The following is a 22,845-nucleotide window of genomic DNA, read 5'->3' as shown; positions in this document are numbered from 1 at the left end:
GGGCAGATAAGTGACAGATGGAATTTAATCCTGAAAAGTATGGGGTGATACACTTTGGAAGGAGTAATTTGACAAGGAAGTATTCAATGAATGGCATGACACTAGGAAGTTCTGAGGAACAAGGGGACCTTGGCATGTGTGTCCATAGATCTCTGAAGGCGGAGGGGCATGTCAGTGGGGTGGTGAAAAAGGCATATGGGACACTTGCCTTTATCAGTCGAGGCATAGATTACAAAAGTAGGGAGGTCATGATGGAGTTGTATAGAACCTTGGTGAGGCCACAGCTGAAGTACTGTGTGCAGTCCTGGTCGCCACATTATAGGAAGGATATGATTGCACTGGAGGGGGTACAGAGGAGATTCACCAGGATGTTGCCTGGGATGAAACATTTAAGTTATGAAGAGAGGTTGGATAGACTTGGGTTGTTTTCGTTGGAGCAGAGAAAACTGAGGGGCGACCTGATTGAGGTGTACAAGATTATGAGGGGCATGGACAGGGTGGATAAGGAGCAGCTGTTCCCCTTAGTTGAAGGGTCAGCCATGAGGGGACACAAGTTCAAGTTGAGGGGCAGGAGGTTTAGGGGGGATGTGAATTAATCAGATTTGGGTTTCCCCTGCACTCTCCCATCTGATCACACAGGCCCCGGCCTCGCCACCACCCCTCACCCTTCCCCCCTCCACACCCAACCCCGGTTCACAACCTCGCCTCTGCACTGGACTAGCCATCTTAATACTGTGGTCAGAAGAGCAGGTCAGAGGCTAGGAATCCTGCAACAAGTAACTCAACTTCTGACTCTCCAAAGCCTGTCCACCATCTACAAGGCACAAGTCAGGAGTGTGATGGAATACTCTCCAATTGCCTGAATGAGTGCAGCTCCCGCAACACTCAAGAATGTTGACACCATCCAGGACAAAGCAGGCCACTTGATTGGCACCACATCCATAAACATTCACTCCCTCCACCACCAACGCACAGTAGCAGCAGTGTGTACCATCTACAAGGTGCACTGCAGGAATTCACCAAGGCTCCTTAGACAGCACCTTCCAAACCCACAACCACTACCATCTAGAAGGCCAAGGGCAGCAGATTGATGGGAACATCACCACCTGGAAGTTCCCCTCCAAGTCACTCATCATCCTGACTTGGAAATCCATCGCTGTTCCTTCACTGAACTCACTCCCTTAACAGCACTGTGGGTGTACCTATACCACAGGGACTGCAGCAGTTCAAGAAAGCAGCTCACCACCACCTTCTCAAGGGCAATGTGGGCAATACCTGTTGGCCCAGTGAAGCCCATGTCCCATGAATGAATACAAAAAGGCCATCAAATTCCGCCCTCAAAATTATTCTGAGGGTAAAACCTACCAGAATAAACTTCAACTATGTTATGCTTTGAATCAAAATAAATTAATATTTAATTGTTTCTTTAATGGTGAAGCTAGGTAAACATGAGGGAGAAAGGAATAGATAATGAGGTTGTGTGCTTCATTTATATTCACTGTTTTAAGTTTAACTCTGAATGCCCGGGTGCCTCGAGCCTCAGAAAACCAGCAACTACAGGGAGGCAAGGATCCAAGAGATAAATGCTTTTCCATTTCCCTGCTGGATCTACTGTCCCTTCTCCACCAACCCTAACATTCCTCATGCCCATGCCAAAATCCCACCGCATTTTCCTACGCATCTGCCCTGCCCTCATGGCAACTGATTTCTCTCCGCTCATTCCCTTGAGGTGCCTAGCCCCCACACCCTGGCCTTCAAACCCTCCCTCCCAGGATACCCGATTCTCCCCTCTCAAAATCTTTGACCTGCTGCTCCCCCCTCCACTGAAGCCACTGATTCTACCCCCCACATCATGATGTCTCTCTTCCCCCCCAGCCCCCCACCACCAACTCCCCTTAGGCATCAGACCTCCCAGCCCTCCGAGACTTCTGATTTCCCCCAACCCCCATAGAGGCCTCTGATACCTCCCCACTGAGTAGTTTGATTCCCAATCCACCCACTGAGGCCTCTGATACCCACTTCCCCACCCCCATCTCCGAGGCATCCATCCTCCCTCTGCAATTTCCACTCATACCCGCCTCCCCCTTCCCAACCCTGGCCTTTATTCCATCAGGGCCTCTTACCCCTTTCCCTGTCGTCAGCCGCTGGATCGGGAGCGCCTTTCCTCCCTGCCCCTGCCATGGCCTATTTCGTCCTATGACCTCTTCTCCGAAATCCACACTTTGCGGACACGCCTCGCCTCCCTGCATTGCTGCAGGCTTCCTGACTCTCCTGCCTGCTCCCAGCAGGTCAGTAATATTGGGTCATCTTTGCATCAGGATTATAGGTGCTGTAGAGTTAAAATTGCTTCCTTAAAGATGTTTAATTTCCTTTTCACAGTTCCTGAGAGCATGGTGGAAAATAAAACACCTATCTCTGCACTAATAGTATTCATTTCATTGGTAAAACTGCTTAAAGTTGTAGGTGCATTCCCGAAAAGTGCAACTTTAGGTGGACCAACATTAAGTGGGTCAGATTTCCCTATTACAACCAATGTAAAAGCTATAGTTAGGATCTTTCTCAATAGAAAAAAAAATTTAGAACATTATACCCTGTAAGTTGAAATACTTCACATTCCTAAATTCCAATTTTGGTGATTAAAATAACTTTTAAAATAGAATACATTGAACAATATAAAATAAATATACTGACTTTTTCTACTTAGCTCCAGCTCGCTGTCAATCCTGCTCGCTGCCTCTCCTGCTCCCATTTGCTGCTGATCCTACTTGCCAACCCTCCAGCTCGCCACACGCCCTGCTCCCTGACTCTCCCTCTCACCAAACCTCCCGCTTGCTGTCTGTCGCGCTAGATGCTTCCCTCTCCCGAATCCTTGCGGTGAGCGAGGGCTTTCTGAGCAGCAGGAAGAGCAGCTTCACCTTGCAGGAGGAACGCAGCAAGTTGGAGAGACAATGAGAGGGAGGGTTAGCCGTGACCGGGAAGGCCAGGGGTGGGAGAGGCCATGAGCTGTTGGATCAGCAGCTACCGGTGGGGAGAGATTGAGTGCCCAGGAGCCGGGCGGTGGCTGGGGGGGGCGGGGTTTGCAATGAATGGGAGGGTCAGAGAACAGGAGAGGCCGTGAGCAGAGGGTTGGCAGCAATCAGGTGGGTCAGGGAAATGGAGGTGCTGTGGGCCGGAGGTCGCAGTGACTGGGAGGGTCAGGGAGAGGCTGCAAGCTGAAAGGTCAGAGGGCAGGAGAGCCTGCTCCAAAATGAGCTAATTGGTTCATGCAGTTGGCTCTTAATTTCCCTCTGAAGACAATCGGTTGTATCAGACCGCGATAACTGGGGATGGAAATAAATGCCACCTCTACCAGCAATGCCCACATCTGGGGAAAGAATTAGAAAAGATACAATTTATATATAAGATGATTTATATTTGAATGCCATCTCTGCTCCAAATCTTTCTTGCACATTAACACACAATTATTGGGCCAAATTAATTTGGTCTTTCATATGGCCTCTGTGCATTGACTAACTAACACATCCATTATTTTGCAGGTCAGCAGATCAGCATGCATAATGACATCGCAATTTGTAGTAAAACTTTTAAGGTCACGAGAAGCAGGAGCAGCAGTTGATGTAAGAACGTGGCCTCCTGTTTTAGACACAGGTAGGAAATGTGGGTTCAGAAACTAAATGCAAAAGGTGTATTGCACTCTCTTCTGGTTTAATACATTTCCCTCATGAGAATCTCAATTAATGTCGCATAAACATTCAGTGATGCATTTTAACTGCCTCTGGGTAAAATGCAGATTCTGCATAGTCCAGCTATAGTTTAAATCTTTATAAGAAAAACTTTTTCACACAACAAGTGGTTCAGGCCTGGAATGCACTGCCTAGAGGTGTGGTGGAGACAGGTTCAATCGAGACATTCAAGAGGGCATTTAGATGATTATTCGAATGGAAACAATGTGCAAGGGTACGGGGAAAAGGCAGGGCAATGGCAATAGGTCATAATGCTCATTTGGAGAGCTGGTGCAGACACAATGGGCCGAATGGCCTTTGTCTGTGCCGTTAAAATTCTGTGATTCTGTGAACTCGTGGAACTTGGGTTATGGGAGCCAAATGTGTGCAAGCATATTTGTTATTTTCAGTTGTGCAATCCATTCATATGTTGCCGTTAAACATGTGTACAAATAAATTCATTAGTTATGTGGAACTGTTCAATGTTAGAAGTGTTATGATGTCCTGTTAAGGTATTAAATCATCTGAGAAAACATTAGGGCAATATAATAATATGTACACGGTATGAAACAACTTCACATCAAGTTGAAAATTTAACTTTGCAACATTTTGGTTCCAGCATTATAATGCGTTATAGCTGTATTTTGTATTTGAGGAGGCCAAGGTTCATTTGCAGCAGCAGTTAAAAATTGAACTATAAAAAGAAATATTTCAATTATTTCCAACAGCGTGGTGAACAACAGCTTATGATAGGAATATCAACTTTTCATAACTCCCTATGTGTACTTTACTTTAAAAAATATTGTTAATCGTTTGCCCTACTTTATCGTAACAGGTTTCAATTGCATACAACGCTTTCCTCGCATCTTAATAGACAGTCAATAGTTATCGTCAATATTGAATGTTATCAAATGTTACTGAGTTTAAAAGGGAATGGAAGTTTTAATCGCCTGAAGATGTTATTTCATGGTGCATTGTGTAAAGGCTTGAAAGGTATGGAAGAGAGATTAGATGAATAAATGTGACACATCTATGTTTATAACATTTAGATCTTGGCATCATTGTAACTATAGTGATACAAGGAAGAATGAAGATTACCGTAGATCGCTGTCATTTATTTAATCCAATTTTTCCTGCACTGGAATTCATGTGATCAGCATATAAGTTGACCCCCACCCCACCCCCACCACCCCTTTTCTGCTCAGAAATGGAGCAAGTTATACGAAGCGTGTTACCAAGAGTTAGCGTTGGAGTTTAAGACGTGCCTACAAAGAGCAGACCTCACACGGTGACCGATGGACAGAAATGGGACCTCCGGCAAAAAGAATGAAATACGGAATGGGTTTCAAGCTTAAAGTCGTGACCTTTGCTGACCCAAATAACTGTGCTGCAGCAGGGAAGTGCGGTGTTAGTGAAAAACTGGTGTGAGAATAGATGAAGAAGGAATCACCCTGAAGGGCATGCCCAAGACCAAATGCACCTATGAGAAAAAGGACCAGCCACTGGCCTGATCTGGAGAAACACATATTGAATGGGTCCTCGAAAATCATCAGAATGCTTTCATCATCACTAGAAAAGCAATGCGCATATACGCGTTGAAGTGGGTTAAATCAAACTCCAAGTCCAGCAAAGGTTTCGGAGCAACAGCTAGTTGGTGTAGCCGCTTTATGGAACTAAAATGTCTAATATGGTGGCAGAAGATAAAGATCACTCTGAGATGATCAAAAGACCTTGATGCCAAAATTACCAGCTTTCAGCGATTCACCATCATACAGTGGCAAAAACACAAGTACTAATTATGTCACATTGGCAATTTGGATTAAATGCCTATGAAATTCAATATGCCCAGCAGCTGAACTGTGGCGTGGAAGGGTTTGAAAACAGTTCTGCTGAAAGACACAGGATGTGAGAAGACAAGATTCACAGTGATGCTAGCCTGCATGGCTGACTTACCAAAAATCAAGCTCCCTGCAGGTGTTTTTGTGCATGTCAAAGACAATTGCTGAATGGATGAGGATGGAGTAAAGTTGTGGATTGATAATTTGTGGAATCAGTGTCTCAGTGCCTATACAAAGAATGCAGCTTATTGGTGTGGACATGTTCAGATTCAATATAAGTGATGAGTTCAAGAGGTTCCTGCTAAGAAATAACTGCCAAATCATAGCGATACCAGGGGGTTTAATATCCGTGGATCAACCTTTGGATGTGTGTCTCAACCAGCCATTCAAAGATTATTTTCACACCAAATGGAATAGATGGATGGTTGAAGCAGAAACAAATCTTCACAAAGAGTGGAAATATGTGTGCTGCCCCTTTTCATATTTTTGTGTGGTTTTTCGGATGCTATTAGTGCACAAATTGTCTTCAGATCATTCAAAAAGTGCAGAATATCCAATTCACTGGATGGCGCTGAAGATGATTTGTTGTGGATGTTCTGAGATTGATCTTGGCCTAGGCATGGGACTTGGTTTTTAGACAGACCTGTAGACATAGGGCAGGATTTTTCGCACCCACTCACTGCCAGGATCGTCTGGTCCTGCTGCAAGTCAATGGACTTTTGGCTGGGGCACCACCTTGTCCACAGCGGGTCCCGCCCACAACGGGGCCAGAAAATCCCGGCCATATTTTGGTATCTGCTGAACACATGTTTATTAGTATTACTTCCAAACAGGTTACAGAGTAGGCACGTAGCTGTTAGGCATGATTCCACCCTCTCTCTGTCTCAAATCTAATGCATGACTGACTAGTGTCAGGGGTACATCATCATCTACATCATACATATCCCATCTGTTAACTCTTTATACTGCACCCCCCCCCCCCCCCCGGCCCCGCCAAATATGCTATCCTACATTTTAACAACAACATGAACCTATGGGTGGAACCATCCATGCCCGCTGGCATCAGGTGTGTTTGGTGGCGTGAGCAGACAATATGGTGAGAAGGCCAAAAATCGGTTTCAAGAAGTCACAAAACCAGTTTGCAAGCATCCGCCCAACCCAACGATGACGGGCTGCATTCCCTACCATCGGACATAGGGAACCTTATTGCAGTACATCAGCATATCATTATAAGGCCAGCCACCTGGACTCATTCTCCCCCTCCCCCACCCCTGCTGGATCGTCTGCCTATGTTGGCAGGAAAGCACACCAGTGCAGAACACATCTTGGCAACTGTGACATGTAGAAGTCATGACTTACTGCCAGGACCTTGCTCACATCGCGGGCATCCATGGGTCAGAAAATGCTGGAGCCGAAAGCAGCGGCACACTTGGAGGAATTTCCATGGCCTGCTGGGTGGATTCTCATGGACATGGCGAAACAAAAGCAGAAGTTGAAAAGTCACCATTGATGCTAACAACACATGGTCAAAGAGGTGAGAGAGGTAGAGGCGTTGAGAGGGGTGGGGGGGGAGTGAAGGTGATGGGAGGGAGGGAATGAAGGTGTCGGGATGCGAGGTTGGGATGGGGTGAATGAAGGTGTGGAGGGTGAAGTTCAGAGGGGTAATGAAGGTGACGGTTGGGGGAGAGGGAATACGGGGGGGCTGAGGGGATAATGGGGGAGAAGATGATAAATGAGGTGGTAGGTGTAATGGGGGTGTAAGGGAAGGAGTTTGTGGGGGTGAAGGAGTTCGGAGAGGGGACGGAGTTCAGGGGGAGGAAGGAGTGCGGAGATGGGAGTGAGTCCAGGGGAGGAAGGAATGGGGAGAGGAAGGAGTCGGGAAGGGGGAAGGAATAAAGCTGGAGGAAGACATGAGGGTGTATGAAGGAATCAGGAAGGGGGAAGGAGTAAGGCTGGGGGAAGAAGTGAGGCTGGAGGAAGGAGCCAGGTGGAGGGAAGGACTAAGAATGATGGAAGAAGTAAGGGTGTCTGAGGGAGTCGGGAATGGGGAGGGCCTAAGTGGGGGGATAGGAGGACTAAGGGGAGGAAAGGGGTCTGGAAGGTGGAAAGGGCTACGGGGGGGTGGGGGGGGGGGTGGTGTCCAGGTGAATGTGCAAAGGAAGGGTCTGATGGGTCCATGACTACCTCTTGGGGAGCGAACTGAGGATGGGCGTGGTATGAGGAAATGGTGAGAATAATCAATGGCAAAGTGAGACGGTGGGATGGGAGGTTGAGGGTTCGATGGTAGCGATAGATGGAGCGACAAGGGTAGCTGATGGGGACTTGGAAGCAGACACAGACCCTAGGAATGGGAAGGAGGAGGTTGAGGAGGTAAATCTGGGTGGGGGTGGGATTTTCAGGAAGGAAGGGGATATGCATGTTCTCCAGGACATCCCCGATGTCATGCTGCTCAAACTGAGCTAAGTGCCTAATGTGGGCCACTCCAGCCCTGGTCTGGGACCTCTCCCTGCTGTTGTAAGCCAGCTTCTCCTGCATGGAAACATTTAGAGTGTGAGCAGGACGCATGACACTGCATGGAATGTTTGGGTGGTGAACAGAGCCATAGGTGGGACGACAACGCAAACTCAAGAAGGTGAGCCTGATGGTGATGTGAGGGTGCGTGAGACAGTTAGTAGTGTTGTCCCTTGAAGTGTGAGACCTCTGTGGATGTGTGATGGGTTTGTCAGTGTGTGAGTTGAGAGTGATGAGAAGAGTGAGTTACCTTGGCAGAATGGATGAGACCCCATTCATCTTGTAGCGGCACTGGGTGGCTGTCCTCCTTTGCAGGACATTGGCACCTGCACTGCTGCCACTGCCTGCCATGCTGGATTGGTGATGCCGCTGCCCCTCCTGTCACTAAACCTGGGGGTTGCAGCCTTTTTTGCCTTTCGGAGCCATCCTGGGCTGGAAGCACTGAAAAGGTGTGTGCGTGGCATGGTGAGTTGATGGTGTGGCAGGTGAATGAGTGCCTACCCGCAATGGAAACGGCGTGTTTCCCGGGAATGCATAATTAATGTGGCGGTTCTGGGATGACATGGCATTAAAAGCCGCCATTGCAGCCGGCGGGTAAAACACCGTTTTACCCACCCGCTACCACACTTGGTGCAAATCTGGGACAGTTTTGCCCTGTGTCTAACTATTTACATTACATTCTTATAACACCCTTTTTGCAACTACTCATTCTACTCCACTCCAACTCTCACTCTTCCCCTCCCCAAGTCACAGTCCTGGGGTTTCAATCACCCACAGTATTCTCGGCCCTTAGGGAAGATTTCTTGGAGGTATGAGAGCTTTCTTCTGCATCTGGTAGGTCATATTCTGCAGAGTAGGACAACACCTAATCAGCATTGCTGAGAAACTGAGATTAGATTTCAGGCAACTGAACTGCAAGGACAACGAAGACTTTTCATTGAAAGACTGATCCAAAAGAGAAGACTGAAGAGAATAGATCTTTGGACCCTCCGGAACTAGAACAGAAGAACTAGGAACACTCTGAGGAACTTGTTGCTCTCTCGAAGGACTCTGAGATGAAGCTTCTGAAGTGGAATGATCTTCAACTCTTGGGAAGGCTATTACAGCTGTATCAAAGATTGAAAGGGCATTGAAGATCTGAGAATTCAATGAACTTAGACAATGAGGGGAAAAACAACCAACTTCCTATCAGACTGTCAAGAAAAGAAGGGGAGTTGATTTCCCAGTGATTTTTCAGGAAGATTGAATACTTTCTCTAGGTAGTGGTAAGAGAGCCACACTTTTCTGTGTAAAAAGTTGCTCCGCTATGGGCAATGGGAAGAACAGCTGAGTAATATAAGGCAAGAAAGGAACTTAGTGCTGAGTGTATAAACTTCCTCAGCTTCTGAAGACTGAACTTCCACTGTTTCTAAGTAAAAAGTTGAAGACTGTTGCATGAAAGTCAGTGAGTTGCTCAAATGATGAGCATTATCCGTTATTTCTAGGATTCCTAGAAGTAAGCCAATATCACCACTTAACAGGGTTGTATGTTGAAGGACAGAGAGAAAATCAATGATATGTTGCCCATAGCAGCTAAAATGGGGTAGTAATCCTGCATTTGAATTGAAAGTCACTGCCAGCTGGACCTTGTAATTTGATGTCTGACTGATACGGGATCATCGGCTGAAGCCAATCAAAGTTCTCTGCTAACATGGTAACAGCCGCTCCAGTATCAATTTTAAACAAAGTATTGAAGCCTTGAACTTGGACTGTAACAGACCAGTAGCCCGGATTAAGACTACCTACTTCCTTTAGGAACTCTGTAGCTTCATCATTTCCTGGATTTTCTGTTTCTTGGAAGGAATGTGTTTTGTAAACACTTGCTAGTCTGCGACTTCAATTAAAATTGTTGGATTTGCTATAACACTTGATATGTCCAGTTTTGCCCCACTGGAAGCATTCTGCACCCCCTGCTGGGCAGCCCTGGCATCTATGCTGGATTTTCACACCACAAAGCAAGTATCTCAAAATATCTGCCAGTGTGGAGTTCGCTGCCCATGGTCCTATCTAATCTACAGAGCATGTGAAGCTTCTGTGTCGCCACATGCTATAGCCCGATTAAATGCTCTAAGATCGGTCTGCCTCGCATACTGGTCTGCAGAAAGTCGGAAAGTTTCTCATCCCGAGCACCCACAACTCTGCGATCATGGATTAGTTGATCCTTCAGTGTCCCATGTCTGCAAGAACAATCAAGAAGGACTCATGCACACCCTACCATAGTAGAACATCACCTGCCACTGGACCTACTGCATAAAGAGAGAAACTAACTTGAAGCTTTGGCTCATCTTCGTGAAGACTTGATGCTGCTTGGAACCAGAGAAAATGGCATTTCCATAACTCCCACTGCTCACCTCTCTGTGGGTCCTTGAGACAGTCAAACGGGTGGGGCAGAGGCAGGAGCTGCTCACTAGGGATGGTCATCTCTCTCCAGTGTGCCTCCTTATACCGCCGAAGTTTATCGACCTGCTTTCAAAGTTTTCTTCACTCTGATTCCTTCGATTACACACGTGTATTTTTACATGGATGCCTCCACAGATGCCTCAGAGAGAGAGAGTTTAATGCATAACTCACTAATGTCAGTGGTACATCACCATCTGTGTCATAATTAAGTGTCTCCCATCTGTTAATCCCTTACATTGCAGTGGAAAGATGACCCTGAAATCGAAAGTGTCAAATCCAATCGAGTGGGATCCTTACGAAGATGCTAAAGTGACACAATGAATCCGATAAACCTTGTATCGGATGCTGAAGACAATGAATTTGACAGTTTTAATGACGTTTTGATTGTGGTTAAAAGTACCCATGTAGAATTAATTAATTCAATAAAATATGTTGCATTGATTTAACTTGAAATACCCGTGTTTTTTATCTGCATTCCAAATAATGACCACCTACACCAACACCAGCGGCTCATGTTTTATACCACAGTGTATAAGTCAACCCCCATTTTTGGAAGGATTTTTTGAGGTTTCATAGGCCGACTTGTATGCCATGATCTGTGGTATTTATCTCTTGCATATCAACTCAGGGAATTAAGGGAGCTGCAAGCCAATGTTTAACATGTTGCAATTATTTAATCAGTGGGATTTACCCAGTTCAGTGTTTTTAAATTCATATGGAAAAGTTTTAACTTTGATGTTTTGTATTTGTTTTTATCAAGGTTGATGAAATGACAAAATAAATGGTTTACTGGTAATTTCCTGCACTTCTTTGAGGAATTGCAAAAGCCTGCCAGATAGTTCTTAAGGGAATCTCAGCAGGAATTGACAATCCACAGATGACTCAAACCAACTTTGTTCTGCCACTTAATAATTTTCTAATAGTGTATTAAGAGCAAATGTGCAAATAGAGATTGATATTACACTGATTTTCCTGATGCACAATGGAAATCATAGAATTATAAAGCACAGAAGGAGGTCATTTGCCTTATCTGTCTTTGCCAGCTCTTTGAGAAGAGCTATCCAATTAGTCTCGCTTCCTTGTTCTTTCGCATAGCCCAGAAGTTTTTATTTCCTTTTCATGAATTTATCCAATTCCATTTTGAAAGTCACTCAGCTCCACCCCTTTAAGCCTAAGGGACACAGACTTGATTGGATATGGCAGAAAACTGGTTTAGCCATTCAATGCCAGGACCACGTAAAGCACTATGGAGCTCTGCTAAAACTGTTCACTATTCTAGGACCATCTGGGAATGCAAAGGGTAACCCCTGACTTCTTTCCTCTACTGCAATCCATCTTCCCGATCTCCTCCACCTTAACCACCAACAATAAGTGCGAGGAGCAAATGGACTTCTTTGTTGTTAAGATCAAAATCATCTGATCAACTGCTTTTGCTGCTTCACTTCCTCCTTCCACTAGCCTACCGGACCACAATTCCTCAAAGCTCCCCGCTGCCCTAAGTTCACATGTTTCTCTACTTTTTCGCCTATCTCCTCTCATGCACTTTCTGAGCTCATCTTCTCCATGAGGCACACTTCCTGCTCCCTTGAGCCTATTCCCACTAAACTGTTGACTACCCAACATTCCACCCCCACCCCAACCCCACCCTGCTCCCCATGTTAGCTGATATTATCATTGGCTCTCTCTCATCCAGTGCTAACCCCCTCTCCTTTAAATCTGCAGAAATCATTCCCTCCCATCCCCTCCGCAAAAAAAAAACAACGCTTGACCCCACCGCCCTTGCAGGCTAGTGCCTCAACTCCAATCTCCTGTTAACCTCCAAAGTCCCTGAACATATTGTCAGCTCCCAAATCTATGTCCATCTTGCCTGGAACTCCATGTTTGAATCCTTCAATTAGGTTATATACCCAGCCACAGTCCTTAAATGGCTCTTATCAAAGTCACAAATGACATGTTTGTGACAAAGGTAAAGTAACCCTCCTTGTCCTTCTGAACTTGTCTGCAGCCTTTGACAGGGTTAACCACGCCATTCTCCTCTCCTTTTCATCCAGCTGGGTGGATTTCCATTCAAGTCTGCATCCCTTAGACTTAAAGGGTGAGCTGAGTACAATAGTAGAATGGGCTGCCAACAGACAATGGTTTTTATTGGGGACTAGGGCATCAACGGTGGAAATGATGGTATGGTTGAGCAAACTCTGGTGAATGGAGGTCTAAAGGCTAGACAGTTTAGATTTTGAAAGTACAGTTATAAATGAATTGGGGGATACCTTTTTTCCAGGGGCAGTTACAGGAGGAGTGGCGTGGAAGAGTGATGTGGGTGAAGAGTGATACGAGGACCTGGTTCCATAAGTATTTATCTAATTGGAGCAGTGCAGTATCACTTGCAATGACTTTTCCTCCTGCACCATTACGTCCTAGTAGGTGCCCTCCAAGGATCTGTCCCTGGCCCCCTCTTATTTCTCACCTACATACTCCCCTTGGTGCCATTATCTGAAAGCAAAAGCTTTAGTTTCACATATGCTGATGATGTCCAGCTCTATCTTCCTAACACTTCTTTCAACTCCTTCACTGTTGCTGAATTATCAGACTGCTTATCAGCCTCGAGTACTGGATGAGCGGGAATTTCCTCCAATTAATCATTAGGAAGACTGAAGCTATTGTCTTTGTTCCCTGCTCCAAACACCATTCCCTACTTCACCTCTCTCTCTGGCAACTGTCTTACTGTCATATCTGACTACATATCCATGCCATCAGAAAGAGCATCTATTTCCAACCCTGCATCACTCCCTTACTTCGCCCTGCCTCAGCTAATCTGCTGAAACACTCATTCATGACTTTGTTACCTCTAGACTCAACTATTTCAAAGCAGCCTTAGCTGACCTCCCACCTTCTGCCCTCTGTAAACATGAGGTCATCCAAAACATTGCTGCCTATGCCCTTACTTGCTCCCAAGCCCCATTCAGCCACCATCCCTGTGCTTGCTGGCCTGCATTGGCTCCTGGTCAAGCAGCGCCTCAATTTTAGAATTCTCACCCTAGTTGTCTAATCCCTTCATGGCCTCACGTCTCCCTATGTCTGTAATACCCTTTAACCCTGCAACCCTTCAAGATACCTGCGCTTATCTAATTCTGTTTTTTGAGCATCTCAGAGTTTAATTACTTCACCATTGGTGATCCTACCTTCACATGTCATGGCACTAAGCTCTAGAATTCCCTCCCTAATCCTCATCTCTTCCAAACTTTATTCCTTTAAGAAGCTTCTTAAAACCTATCTCTTTGACCAGGCTTTTGGCTAATTTCCCTAATATCACCTTTGGTGGGTCAGTGTATAATTTTACTTTATGGTGCTCCTGTGAAGTGCTTTAGGATGCTTTATTATATTACAGGTTCTGTATAAATACGTTGTTGTTAAAATCCCTCAAAACTTGGAATCTTGATACCAAAAGTACCATATGCACTGTCTCTTGATTAACTGCTGACCCAGAATCTGTTGTATAGTTCTGTAGAGCATTGACAAGATGGCCTGTACTTGTATTTTTAAAAAGCATGTGTTAGTGATTTTGAGGGATAGCTTGGAGGGAACCAGTTAGCCTTATTGTAAGGCATCCTCCACTGTAGTATTATATGTTACATAATGGCATGCTTACCCATGATCTCCATAAGTCCAGCATTCCAGTTCCTAAAGTGCATTAATTTCCTTTCAGATGATTTGCCAAAGAGACGGCCTGCCCAGATTTACAAACCCTCCAACCCTGACACTTTGGCCTACCTTGACTTTAGTGTATCTACAACAGGAATGCTAGCAGGAGTGAAGGTAAGATAATATAGAAGCTTTCGTCCCCTGTCTCACGAGTCTTTGTCTTAATGAAAAGTTACTTGCGTTTGTATCAAACATCTTGTCTCTGCACCAAAACAAACCTGCAGAATTATAATTGCAATGAATGAATGATGTAAAGATAAAATAAAAGGAATATAGGCCTAGGAAAGCTTCAAAACTTTTGGTTACTTGAATCCAATTGAGGGCAATTATCTTAGCTCACATACTCATATTTAGGATGCACAACATTTGGACCAAACCTGTTGCACTGCGCTACAGTAGACCATGCTGATTTGCTTACCTAGGCATGGCTTAGAGAGAGAAGTTGCCAAATAGAAGTTTGTCCTACTGGGAGAGTCACCAAGGTCCACTCTGCGGGGTGTGTCAGAGTGATGTTGGTAGAAATCTGGCAGTAGGTTTCTTTTTTGTCCTCCAGCTGGCTTATGATGTAGTGATACTGAAAATGGTGAAAAAGAAAGAAGGATCTGGGGTGGGGGGGTGGAAGGGGTGGGATACTTATGCTTAATATCTCCATACTTTATTCCCTGATATGTGCCCTGACGTGGATTTAAGTAACTAAGTAATACTATATTTATGTTGTAGCTAGCTTTAAGCTTTAGTTATTTGTATGAATTAAGCTAAATTACTATGGAACATTTTATATTATTTTTCAGCCTCTTTATAACATAAATAAGATTCATTATTGTTTGTAGTCTGTGTGTTTTATCTTACTGAGGATTGGTGAACCATTTGAATTAGACTTGCAACTTTTAGGGCATTGTCATTCTCAATTGTCATTGGATCATTTTAATGTTTATTGGCCTTTTTGTTACAAATTGCTTTCCCTTACTAGAAATGGCACTTATTGAGGAACAAGTCCTATCAGAATGGTTCTCTCATCCTTAATCACTGTAAATCTGTAAAGCTTATTTTTGAATTGTAACTTTTTTACCAAAATCAGACATGTTGCAGCTAGAGGCAAGAGTTGGAATCGAGGCAAGAGTTCTGATTTTTTTTTTGCCACTGATGATGAAAAATAATTTAAAAAATTTAAAACTTTGTAAAGCTAATTTTTAAAGAATAAAAGCAAATGACTAAATTGATCAGTATTTTAAAAATCAGGCATTCCTATTTTAGAAATTTTCCAACATTCCATTCCAATACTGTGATGTTCTACGAAACTAGGACAGGTGGCATTTTCCTAGCATTGTTCTATTAACCCAACCAGATTATTTTAGATCTAAAAAAAAATATTTGTAGTTTAATATGGATTATTAACTGCTATGTGCTATTAAGGATATTACCATCTCTTGCGCTAACATGCTGATCTTGATAATCTGCTGAATAGTTTTTTTTATTCTTTCATGGGATGTTGGTGTTACTGGCAAGGCCAGCATTTGTTGCCCATCCCCAATTTTCCTTCAACTGAGTGGCTTCCTAGTTCATTTCAGGGGGCAGTTAAGAGTCAGCTACATTGCTGTGGGTCGGGAGTCACATGTAGGCCAGACCAGGTAAGGATGGCAGATTTCCTTCCTTAAAGGACATTAGTGAGTCAGATGAGTTTTTACAACAATCAACAACAGTTTCATGTTCACCTTTACTGAAACTAGCTTTATATTCCAGATTTATAAATTGAATTTAAATTCCACCAGCTCCCAGAGTGAGATTTGAACCCTTGCCCCCAGAACATTAGCCTCATGATTACTAATCCAATGACACTACCACTACACCAGCATTTCCCACTAGCTGAATAATTTATTGAATGCATTTTTATACACCATACGGCTGTGTAATAAGATTGTAAAAAATGACATTGTTATGTGACCATTAAATTAGCATTTCAGGGATCTCTACATAAGACTGTGGTACATATAAGATGCATCTGTGAAATGTAAATAATTTATTAAATTCAGTTTTGAGACAAATTAGTGCAGGGTTTAACTTGATATAAGGAGTTTTTTTATTATATAAAGTCTAAAAATGTTGCCAGCATTAGGTTTAGGCTTAAAATCCAATGGTGATAACTCTTTTGTTTCAAATGTATCTTTGCAAATAGGAAGACATAGGATTTATATGTATAACAAAGCATGTCTGCACACAAGTATTTTAGCCTTGTTGCTAGTATTGCAAGCAATGTTTTTCCTTGAATTTGTTGTCATTTTTTAATGTTTGTGCTAAAGCTGTTCATAAGCATATTTGTAATACATATATGTTTTCACCTATTTTAAAATAGAGTAACTGATTCTTTTAAATCTTATAAAATGTAATGTAAATCGCACAGACCAGGAATGTTTCAAAATCTAATCCCTGTTCTATGCCGAGTTGGCTGTTCTCACCCGGGTAAGTGGTTGGGCCAGAACCGTTGGCCTCAGTATCTGTGGTTTGTAAAGGGACAAAAATAAAATTGATTGCAGTTCCTGGCCCTGATCTCTCTCCAGTGCCTCATGCTGCAAAGTTTGTGGTTTATGCAGGTGAATGCATGATGTGGCTCATTTGGAACACAGCCGCAGTTAAATTGTCTGTCAAAAATTACTGTACGGGTTCACAAAAGAAAAATAGATGTATCAATGATGTATTAGCATATGTGAGACATTATCCCAGCATCAGCTGGCTCCTTCGGTAAGAGGGAAGGAATAGTGGGAGGGAAGGAGAAATGTATTTTTGTGTGACTGACCCAGCTACCTGCAACAGCCTGCAGGCTGGGATGGTATGAAGCTGGAACATTGTCACAGCTTCCCTCTGGGTTACTGAATAATCAACCTAGATTAACGACTAGCAAAACCTCAAATTAATTTTGAATGTCTATCTGCACTAGAGGTCAGACTCACTATAGTTCATATGGCTACAAATCCACTGCCTTACTGCTAGAGTTTTCAGAGAACTGTGACTTTGTTCTTGCAATAAAATACTGAAAAATAAAATGCATTTGTTTTTGACATTTAAATTACTGTCTGTTGCTACCTCTGTGTTTAGATATCTTCAAGCTGCTTATTGCAAATGGATCTTTGTCACCTTGATGGTTGATCTTGTGTTGATTGTTTTGTTCTTTTTGCGTGTGTAACAAGACAGTGCAGAGAATAAGAAAGTTTTGTGTATGCAAACTTCCCATGTAGTCATTAATAATATAAGAAAAATTCCTCCCATTAAGAAATTAAAAGGTGTTTTTATTTGCATATGTAGAAATAATAGTCATTGTATTGATTTTACCATTTGTACATTTTTTGCTGTATATTGTACTTAAAATGTTCCAAAAAGGCTACTGCTATAGTCTTTCACCCCTATGATGTGGAGTCAAATCCAGCCCAGGCTGATGAACTGAAATTCACTTCTGGTTGTAGGGTCCTGTCCATTTTGGGGAATATTCAATCTGGCTCCTGGTGGTTATGGACTCACATTACACTTTGGATCTAAATTGGCAATTTCACTTTGCGCAAAATGACTGGTTTAAGAAATAGAGAGATGCCACAGTTGTGCAGCAAAGACTACTTTCCAAAGGTTTTGGCTTTTTGAAGCAAAGTATTGGGTGCACTAGCCAAACAAGAGGTGCTGACATGTTGGCCAGAGAGAAAGATGCTCCATTCCTCAGTAAGAGTATTCCTCATTAAGATGAGCACAAAAAATTAACAAACACTTTAAAGGGTTATTTAGTGCTTTTTTTTATACATAACTTGTAGTGTATAATCACTAGAAGGTTACTTATGTATGCAGATTTTTCTGATTAAATGCTAAGGTTAAGCTAATAACAGATGATTTTAAAACAACATAAGCCCCCTATTTTGAATTGTACGGTTTATGATGGTCTTTTTGGGCATTAGTTATGCTAATTGTTCATGATAACAAGCATAGCGTTTTTACCACAAAACAATTTTTCCTCTACAACTACGCTGTTATACATTCATGTAATTCAGGGAAAGTGCCCTGGTAATATTTGGTTTTTGTGCAGTTTACTGCCTTAAAACCAAATAAAAGCTTTTTTGGCTCAACAGTGGCATTTTCATGAGTTGGCTGGCTTTAATATAACACACACTGATTTAAGTAATGTTCTATGAATATTTGAACACTGAAATTGCTTTCATTTCCTCCTTCATGACTGCTATATTAATATGCCAGAATCTCCCAATCAAACTTCTGACTTTGGTAAATATTACTCAAATTCACAGTAAATTTTAAGCAAATGCTTTCAGACCAAACAATCATGGTCGTTCATTTCTAGTTTTTATATTGTGCATCTATGAGAAATTAATCATATTTGTATTAAATATGGTAATAATCCCAGAAAAGGCATATATAGTTAAAGGAGGGTCATGCTTGCAGCCCTGATTACTTCGTATCAATGTCTGTGCAATTCAACGCACCGGAGTCTGAGCATAGGCAGTGACATTGAGATTTGAGGGCTTTATGTTCGCTTCCATAGCTAGAAATATATCCATTTTCCACTTGTTTGCCTTTTGCATTCTGGAGATTGGACTAAGACTGCCGCATCTCAATTCTCTCGTGACCTTTCATCATCACTGTGCACATGTGACTTGCATTACTCATCACTGGGCTGGGTTTGTTCTCAGACTTGCAGAATGGAAGATTTTGCCTCTGACTGCTATCTAATGTGATTGGTATGGATCCTGACACACTATTTAAAATTGTATTTATTTTAATTACCTGCAACAATCCTCAAGCTACTCATTAATGTGAGGCACCATTTTTGTTTCTCCAGTTTCCCAAGCCCATACCCACTGCCAAATTATTTCAGATGTAGAAACTGTTGGAGAAAGATGTCTTTTTTTTAAAACTAAGAAGAATGGAAGTAATCCCATTGTCCTTATTCTTTCCCTCTTTTTCTGTTTTCTCCCAACTTATTCGTAAATGAAAGAATGAAATAATTTAGTCCATGTAGACCTCCATAGACAAAATCAATGCCGTGCGTTAATCACTCAGAGCGAAACATGCTTTAACACTGCACCAAAGGAATTCCCGCCCCCACCCGTCACCCAAGAAAGTGACCTCACTAAACTTAACAGTACTTTCTCTCCTAGGGGAAACCAGAGTGTGAATGTTGATAAAGATATTTGGGATTGAAATTGGGTTGTCCCACTTGAGAAACTTAACCCTTTTGCATTGCAGCTGAAACAATTCCATTGTGTAAAATGTAATGGCTTTCTTATGTGCAGACTACTAAGAATTCTTAGTTTGAATTAAATGTAGAAAAACTACTGCTGGGAGGTTGAAGACTCTTACACAGGAGCACCTGGCATATATACACAAGCCTTGCCCTCTATTTCCATCAATCAGTTCACTCATAATGTGAGTCCTTTGATAGACTATTGCTATTTTTATTCATGAAAGCCATCTCTCCTGCTTTATTAATGTTAATCACACCCCCCCCCCCCCTCCCAAGACCTGTTTGAGCCATCTAATGTTGTTCTCAGATGTTTATGTTTTTAAATGATTTGGATTTTGTAGATTTAATGGATTTTCTATTGTTAACATTAAAATAATTTAATTATGAAAACTAATTGCTAAACTACTTTAGATGTTTCAAATTGTGTGTAGTCAATCATTTTTCCCAGTCGATTCAGTGATAATTATAAATCCTAAAATGTTAGTATAATTTAGACAAATCTGAACGGGAAGAATGAATTAATTGAGAGAGCTGGGTCTTTGATCTATCATCGAAATATCTCTTAATTAGCAGATTGAACCATTTTAAAAGTAAAATGTCATGATTTTTGAATCTAAGGTTTTCATTTTATTGCATCAGAGGTTTACTTTTAAATATGATTAATTTCTAGTTTAACCTATCAAATTTTAATTTTATACTGCACAGAAATTAGCATTTTAAATATAGATATATGTACTTACATATAGTTCAATAATTTATATATACCAAAACTCCTTTCCATGTGCTTTCTAGTACTATATCATCTGTCTTCTGGATGCCTACACCTGTGATTTATTGATTCGTGTGTGTATATATATATATATATATATATACATAGTATATTGTTAAACTTCTTGCCTCAGATGAGAAGTGTGGATATATTTTTGTGGTGATGATGGAGTTTGAAACCAAATATCCTAAATGCAAATAGTCAGTTTAGAAGTAGTGGGGAGCATGGGAGAGAGGCAAAACTGCATGCCTTCAGTGAGATCTTGAGCTTTAACAGAATGGTTTACTTTGCAAAGCAACTTTAATGCCCAAATGGCTAAAATTTTCCCATGTGCATGTATTAAATCTGGGAGCAAGTCCATCTGGAATTTCTACCCATTTAGGAAGCTGAGGTAACTAAAGCCGTAAGAATAATGTCATTCAACATTAGTGGAATTGATTGGCACTTCTGGCATCCCACTATGCATGTTCAATCTTATGGTGCATGGTAGTCAATTTTTTAAAGTTGTACTGATATGTTATAGGAAAATTATTTTTTAAAATTCTTAGATGAGACTATGGGCCAGATTTTTGCTACAGAGGCAGGTAGCTTGAGTTGGGAAATTTTCCAACTTGGCAGACCTGCTTCAGTTTAAAGGACCTTTTTAGACTCCATATTCACTCCTGGTAGTCAGGGGCATGATATGGTCGTGCCCTCTGATCCCAGAAGCAGATCGTGAGTGGCCATTGGGGTGAGCAAGTGCCTAGGTGGGCTGTTTAGAAGGTCCACCTCAGTTCTATGGGACTGTTGTTTTAGGAGCTGTTAAGTCCTCTGTCCCTCACCCTTCATGCCCCTCCATGCCAGTTCATGCCCTACATCCAGCCCCCCCCAGTGGTCCTTTATACTCCTCATAGCCCCTTGATGCATACTCATCACTCACCCCCATGGTCCCTCATAGCTCAATGCCACCTCCATAACTCCTCACCCAGGAACCACCGTGGGCAGATCTCAGGATCCATGTGGAGAGGACAAAAGATTAAACTTGTAACATTTAGTTCAGCTCTTATACATACTTGATAGTGGAAAAAAACTCCCATTCATTAAACCCATTAAAGCTTTTAAATCTGCTGAAGTGTTCAATTTCTTATAAAAGCAAACAAACTTCTATTCAGTTGCTGCAACAAAGGCAGCTAATCCTTTAATAGCCTCTTTAAATTAAAGTCAAATTAAATTAAGTCAATTAAATTGTGAACTCAGACCCCCCCCTGCTGAGATAGTTGTGGCATTTGAAACTCAGTCAAGCATTCATAATGACTTTAATATCAGGCCTTGGGAAACATTAACAAAGAGCTCTACTGAAACAATAGACACAGATGGTATTTTTTTTTCTAACCTATACCACATGGCCTGAAAATCAAAACAGTCCAGTAGATGGTGTTTTGTTTTAACACTCACTGACAGTTCAAACCATTTTTTGAGGTCTAAAGAGCATGGGATTTTTTAAAAAAACTTAAGATCATGACAGTTAAAGACACTTATTCACCCTTCAAGAGTGTTTATGTCTACTCTGTCAATTCATGACTCCAAAATTGCAGGTTAAGGCCCTTGGAACAGCCAAAACGGGATCTGTTTGAACTCAGCACTGCTGAATGTGTGTTTCTCTCCAATGTGAATCACGTCTCATCCCCTTCACCCTGTCGGCAAAAGTGGGATTTGTTAGAAATAGGGGCGGGATGCCTGCATCCGCATTCTGCCCACCATTTTTAGAGGTCCATGGAGTCTTCCGACTGCACAAAAAATCTGACCCTATGTTTCAAATAGCTGCAATTTGTGAGATTATAAAAATATAATTTAAAGATCAGTCAGTACTGAGACCGATGCTAATTTTACTATATGGATAAACAGTTCTGTGAGGACCAAGATATCCCCTGCCGAGAATTAATTCTGCAAAAAGTCTTTATAAACGCATTGGTCAATTAATTTTTAAAAAAAAAATTAAATTTGCTCCACATCACCATTGTGTCTGTCTTTGTACTGATGCCATTGTGAAGGGAAAGTCTAGATCAAATTGTTTAGTTGTAGAGGGAAAATTTCAATTTAATGCAGAAGTTGGAGTTTCTAGTAAGGTGCTTCCTTTTGTCCTGCAGATGTCCCATGCAGCAACTAGTGCCTTGTGTCGTTCAATAAAGCTGCAGTGTGAGCTTTACCCATCCCGAGAAGTAGCAATCTGCCTGGACCCCTACTGTGGACTCGGATTTGTTCTTTGGTGCCTCTGCAGGTGAGGAGCTGACATAATGAAATTTGTGAATAAGCATCTTTTATCCATTCAAATTCCCAATTACCCACCATGGTTAAAGTGTAAAAAAATACATAGTTAAGCCCGTCCCTTAGTCTCCATCAGTGACCAGTGAATGAAATCCTAGGCAAACGTTTCCCATTCGAAATATTTGTTCTCTTCCTCTAATTCTTATGGTCATAAATGGATAAGCAGCTTGATAGAAACTTTTTTAAAAAAATTCATTCTCAGGATGTGGGCTTCGCTGGCTGGGCCAGCATTTTTATTGCTCATCCCTAGTTGCCCTTGAGAAGGTGGTGGTGAGCTGCCTTCTTGAACCGCTGCAGTCCATGTGGTCTAGGTACACCCACAGTACTGTT

At 42.3% G+C, this 22,845-nt stretch overlaps 1 protein-coding gene across 4 annotated transcripts in view; it reads left to right on the top strand.

Annotated features, from left to right (window-relative positions):
* Positions 1-22,845, top strand: part of dip2ca (disco-interacting protein 2 homolog Ca) — a 594,426-nt gene that overhangs the window by 486,857 nt on the left and 84,724 nt on the right. For 2 of the 4 annotated variants that reach the window (XM_041184370.1, XM_041184369.1), the window contains 4 exons: positions 3,537-3,648; positions 14,214-14,323; positions 19,526-19,624; positions 22,338-22,468. In XM_041184370.1, the coding sequence (XP_041040304.1) occupies positions 3,537-3,648; positions 14,214-14,323; positions 19,526-19,624; positions 22,338-22,468 (452 nt within the window). The remainder of the gene's footprint in view (positions 1-3,536; positions 3,649-14,213; positions 14,324-19,525; positions 19,625-22,337; positions 22,469-22,845) is intronic. The other 2 variants (XM_041184372.1, XM_041184371.1) reach the window with 1 other exon arrangement.

Source organism: Carcharodon carcharias, chromosome 3 (assembly GCF_017639515.1).
Source record: "Carcharodon carcharias isolate sCarCar2 chromosome 3, sCarCar2.pri, whole genome shotgun sequence".
NCBI lineage: Eukaryota > Metazoa > Chordata > Chondrichthyes > Lamniformes > Lamnidae > Carcharodon > Carcharodon carcharias.
Note: the sequence above shows the minus strand (reverse complement) of the source record. Positions and strands in the feature narration are given on the sequence as shown.